A 6,000-nucleotide genomic window follows, 5' to 3' on the forward strand; every position below is an offset into this window, starting at 1 on the left:
ATATGTTGATTTTTTTTCTCAGATCACTGTTTTCCCAGTTTCCCAAGGTCCAAAATGAATACAGCAGTTTTAACAGCGAATTCTAAAATTGAGCAGTCTGTATGTTGCTGGATTTGATAGATATTTTGCAACTCACTTGTTAATCCCAATATCTTAGATGGACTGGCAAGAAAGGCAGGGTAGGTAAGTAGTGTTGCTGAATTGAGTGGAGTGTTTGCACTGAACATAAGGCTAGATTTGAAGTGAAGGAGGCATCAAAAAGACCTGTGATGGTTCAATTCAGAGATGCTAGGATCATGCCTGTGTTCACTCCTCTTTAATATCAGCTGTCAGGCTTTTCGCTAGCAACTCCTTCAATCCAACTATCAGTTTTTAAAACTATCCAGAAGGCACTTAAATAGTGGTCTGAATGTTCATAGCATCAACAGAAAAAATATGGCCTGACATGAATATCATGGTCTAAATATAATTTTCAGAAATATATCTCCATTGACTGGAGATTTCTATTATGAAATCCAGTGGAGATAGATATTCATAAACAATATATGTACAGTTCTCTTGTTAGGCAATTTTTAGATCACAATATTCTGGTAACATGCCTATAAGGTGTTACTGTCCACTGCTGCAGAGCAGCTGATTAACCACAAAAGGTAGCAGAGCTCTTCACCACAATCAGGTAGTGGATGAGTGAGAGACTCCTAACCTTGACTGTTTCTCGGACTGAGTTTCTGTTGATTGGTTCATTGGTTAAAAAATTCTACTCCTTATTGGTGGATGACAATGATATGCTGGTAATAATTAAGTGAAAACCATTTTTTGATGTGTGCCTGTGATAGATAGCCAGGTTAATCAGATTGTAAAATCATCATTGTAATCACTTCTAAAAACGCATCATCTTTGTATCAGGAATTGTGATAGCCAATAATGGTGCTATAATCGATTATGACAATGCCTCAGACATGAACTTTATAATCCAATGTCAACAAGTTGCAAGTTCTGTGAAACTTCTCAGTGAGAACTGTACATTGTTCACCTAAGATGGCACGTACCTCTCATGGAATACAAGAACTGCAATGGTTCTTAGCGGCTACCCGAATGCATTTAAGACCCTAACACAAAGTAATGCTAAAACCTCTCATTATCTGAAACAATGCCTGATCTCTAGCTCCCTTTAGAGATCACCCAGTGCACATTTGTTGGCATCTAACAAGAGTGCTTGAAAAAAGGCTGGAAACGATTGCAAGCTCATTGTGGAGCCCTCTGAAGTCAGCCCCTAACTAAGATGGCTTAAAGACACACATGGGTAATTTCCTTTTCATGCTCGCTTCAACACCTAGATGCCCTTGTAGGATTCTACTCCTAATTAATGGATGAATTAATTAATACATTAATTTGTGTGTGTATTATATATATTTACATTATATACTGATACAGCTGTTCTGGAACAGAGTTTTCTGGTGCTTAACTAAACAAAATCTGACAGAGAGGATTAAGCAAAATATCAAAGTTTAAGAAATCCCTATGAAAAAGAGAAATAGGTGCGTATTGAGTTATTTCATACCACCAAGTGATTGAATGTACACTTAATGTCAGGTGGTGAAGCATTCAAAGCATTGGAGGGAAACACAGAAAAGAAACATCTTTCATTTCTGGTCTTGTGAAGGTGAGGAATATTTAGCTAGCAGTGAGAAGACGACCAAAGAGTCCCTGCAGGACAGTAAGGAGTAGGAGGAGTCTGAAAACATCTGAGTCCAGAATTGAGAAGAAAAGATGTGCCGTAAACAAAGCTTTGAAAAAAGCTTATGTCATAAAAGGCAGTATATTTAAGGCTAAAAGATAAAAAGAAATGTGAATTTTACTTAGGACAAGCAAGATTGTAGCAGAGGAAATTCAAATAACCTAAAGTTTCTGAAACAAATCAAGAAGGAGTTACAGTAATCTAGCCTTCAGGAAATACAAGAATCAACAACAGATTCCCTAAAACAAGATTGTAAAGCCTGGTCATTCTTAACACCTTATGTAAGAGAAAACAGCAAACAATCAGTTAATCAATATACTCATAAAAAACTAGGTCTCAAAAGTAACACTAGGCTTGGAGGCTTTGGGACAGACATTGTACATATGCTAACACAGTTTTGGGGCAAAAAGTTTAGCGCCGGCTTGCAGCATTTCTAAACGTTAGCTGGGCCTCATGTTTAAGGAATGCTGGAAGCCGGTGCTAAACCTGGTCTAGCGACAAAACAAATTACGCTAACCTGGTGGCGGTAAGGGAAAGGGAGGTTGTGCGCCAAGAAATGGCACTAGGCTGGTTAGATGCCAAAAAATGCCGCTAACCAGCCTTGTGTCATTTCCAGGTGCACAACCATCCTAATACATGACTCCTGTCTTACAAAAGACAGGAGGCATGCCCACCACCCCAATGGACAGGACAGGGGACCAGTGTCCCCTGGGCATAGCCATTGCCCTTTGTGCCATGCTAGGGCCCCCAATGGCACTTTAAAAAAAATACCCCAAATACTTACCCTTACTTACCCTTCTTACCTGGGATGGGGTCCCCAATTCTTTGGTGTCCTTTTGGTGTGGATGGGGGTGTTCCTGGGTTTGGGGTGAGCACCTGTGGGCCCGTTACATGGTGTTTGCCCATTGAAATGGGTCCACAGGTACACTAACGCCTGGTTTGACCCTGGCAATAAATAATGGCTCTATGCAAGCTTAGCACCATTATTTGGATCCTCCTCCCATCCGTGCGTCAGTTTTGCACCGGGGTATAAATATAGCGCTAAGGAGATAGTACCGTTTTTTTGGATGGGAACACCTACTTTGCACCTCATTAACGCAAGGTAGGTTCATGCATCCAAAAAGTGGTGCAAACTCCAATATTTTGACGCTAGACATGCCTAGCGTCAAAATATAAATATGGAGTTAAGTTTGCGCGTAATTTGCGTAAAAACAAAATGACGCAAATTTATTGCTAACAATATAAATATGGGGGTCAATGTGTACACAGGGCAGTGACCCCAGGACACAGGTCTCCTCAGCAGAGAAACATATGTGTGTTCAGAAGAAAGGCAGACCAGTACTGTTCCAGTGACATCTGACGCTCCACATACTAAGGAAAATGTATGTGCCAATGATGTTTGGCATATCTGCAGTTTTGAAATAATAATTTTAGTTAGACCGAGCACCAGGTAACATCAAAGCTAGCATAATTAAATGAGGATTTGTCCTTGCTTTGACTGGATGGTAACCAAAATATGCCTTTGAGCTGCAAATGGCTGGCCTTAAGTTGTTGTCAGATTCTTCTTTTCCAAACTGAGATTGTACTTTCAAAATGTAGAATTTGTTCTCTTTACATCTCATACAATTTGATTAAATAACACACAATGGACTGCGTTGGTTCTCTAAACTCACCTCACATTACTTCTGTGCTGCGTCAGAGAAGAGAAAATAGAGAAATGTTATGAATATTTCAAATAATTTTGTATTATGTAATATGTAAGATTACATTTATGGCAGTGGAACATGCTATTGAAACATACTGTAATACGTTATGAGTAGGTGGCAGCATCTTTGTTATTACAGCAGAACAGGAAAAGGATCCTGGTTTATCGATCACTTCCTCACTCTTCTATTACTTCATCTGATATTCACACTTCATGCACCCTGAAGAAATGCAGAAGCAGCGCACTGCTTTCTCCAAGGTACCCCAAAATTATCAGGAAATGAAGCTCCTGTTCTCGAAATGCATTTTCCAAAACATACAGAATGTATCCTTAGTGATAAAAGCATTCTTTCGAGTAGGAAACAACAGTGCTGCACACAAACCTTGTTTTTGGTACCTCCTCTGACTGATTGTCTTTTGTCTTTTGTTACAGAGCCAAACAAGGGACCACATTGAAACCTACATTGCTGATCACTATGAACACAATCACTGTCTATGAGCATGCCAACTTCCAAGGACTCCATAAGACTTTTACTGCAAATGTTCAAAATTTGGTAAATGAAAGCTTCAATGACTGCATCTCCTCAGTGAAGATCGTCGGGCAGCCCTGGATCCTGTACGAGCAAAAAGACTATCAGGGATGGAGCTTAGCCTTAGAGGAGGGAGAATACTCAGGGCTTAGCATGAATGATGGGGTATCCTCTCTTAGGCTGATCACTGATGATCTGAGCAATCCACAGATCACAGTCTATGAGCATATCAATGGAGGGGGTAAGGCAGTAGTGCTTACTGAGGAAGCCAATTTGACATTTGGGAGCATGCAAGATAATATATCCTCGCACAGAGTCCAGAGAGGAGCATGGGCTCTGTACGAGCATATAAACAGAGGTGGAAGGTGCATTGTAGCCAGGGCTGGTGAATATTTGGCGAATTACTGTGATATCGGTTTCAATGATCAAGTCTCCCATGTGTATCCTCTGCGTCCTGGGAAATCGTCTGTGACAGCCACGATTCTGTGGGACAAGAAAAAGGTAGAGAATGAAAGGAACATTCAGATAGATCAGTATTTTTACACAAACAACACAGGCGTTGAGCAGCAGTTCACCGCCACTTCTGCCAAAGAGTTTGAAAAATATGTCTCCCATAGCATTGAATTTAGCAATGAGACATCAGTCAAGGTGGGTACATCCTTTACCTTGAAAGGAGTGGTCAATATTGAGGCAGAGGTGTCCAACACCTTCACAGTAAAGAAAGGAGAGACTCAGTCATTCACCACAAAGAAAAAGGCAGAGTTGAGCATGCCGGTGAAGGCCCCGCCACGCTCAAAAGTGACTGTCAGTTTCATGTGCAAGGAGGTCACAATCTCAGTGCCGGTCGAGCTGAAAATTGTCCTAGGCAGTAAAACTATCCCTGAAACTGCAACATACCGATGTGAGTCTGGTACAGAAACTTACATTGATCTGCAGTCCCTTCCCATAAGTTGATCCTTTAGTGCCCATTCCTTATTCTTTGGGTGATCATATTTGTGTTTTGCTTAATACTGAGAAATCTGAGAAGAGACCACCTTTCTAGCTGCAGTTTTCCAAGATCTCACTTCAAAAGTCCTCCTTAGGCAGCACACAGTCAATGCTGTGACCCAACCCTTATGATTCTTCCTCAAAGAAATGTCAAAGGACAAGACACTAGATCTTTCAAAAGTTTGTTATGGGACACTATATGGTCAAGCATTAAACAAAAACACACAGTTTAACTTGTTTCGTATGTTTATGGTTTCAGTATGTGAACGCATGAACTAAAAGAAGTCAATTGAATATTTCCTATAAAGATGTTTGTGCCGCAAGATTACAAAAAGTGATGTGAAGCTTCAGACATCAATAACATCGTTAACATGATGCAGTATACAATATCTTGATTATGTTCACGTCTAAAGCATGTACTGAATTGTACTTTCATTTTCAGTTTTTCCTTTTTAAATATTTGCTTTCCTTGATGCTCATGTTCCTATGTTCTCATTTGGAGTCCAGCCACTTAACTGAAATCACTGAAATAACCTACTATTAAGATACAGTTCACAAAGTTAACTAATGTAGTAATCATTTTTTATTAATTTTGGCTCTTTGTTTCCCTTCCATATGCAAAATAAGTCAATGATCGGGTTTGGTTTCTCATGTTGTTATTTTGTATGACCTTATGACGAAATAAATCTCAATTATAAGCAGTTCTAGCGTGCACCTGTCTCTTAATTCCATTCACATTTGAATCCGTCAATGTCAACATCACAGCACTACCGTGTTGGCAAGGATGGTTTGAGGAGAACAGTCTCTTGTTGGCCATCAGTGACGGAAACTTCCAAGCAACAGTGACAGCCTGAGATATGGTAAAAGATGCCTGTCTCCAAGAATACTTTCCCCACATACTATGTTTTGATATTTGTACACTTCTGACCTTGCTACTCGAATACCACAGCAATCTGGATAAAGATACACCAGCACCCTCACTGTCATAAAATCATTGTATGCGTACACATGCAAAAATATACACAGACTAAACACATACAA

At 40.0% G+C, this 6,000-nt stretch overlaps 1 protein-coding gene across 2 annotated transcripts in view; it reads left to right on the top strand.

The window, feature by feature from the left end:
- Nucleotides 1–5,660, top strand: part of LOC138303668 (epidermal differentiation-specific protein) — a 19,355-nt gene extending 13,695 nt beyond the window's left edge. For both annotated transcript variants that reach the window (XM_069242976.1, XM_069242977.1), the window contains exon 3: nucleotides 3,876–5,660. In XM_069242976.1, the coding sequence (XP_069099077.1) occupies nucleotides 3,919–4,926 (1,008 nt within the window). In that variant the 5' untranslated portion in view covers nucleotides 3,876–3,918 and the 3' untranslated portion in view covers nucleotides 4,927–5,660. The remainder of the gene's footprint in view (nucleotides 1–3,875) is intronic.
- The last annotated feature ends 340 nt before the right edge of the window (nucleotides 5,661–6,000 follow it).

The sequence above is a fragment of the Pleurodeles waltl genome, chromosome 7, assembly GCF_031143425.1.
Source record: "Pleurodeles waltl isolate 20211129_DDA chromosome 7, aPleWal1.hap1.20221129, whole genome shotgun sequence".
NCBI classification, from domain to species: domain Eukaryota; kingdom Metazoa; phylum Chordata; class Amphibia; order Caudata; family Salamandridae; genus Pleurodeles; species Pleurodeles waltl.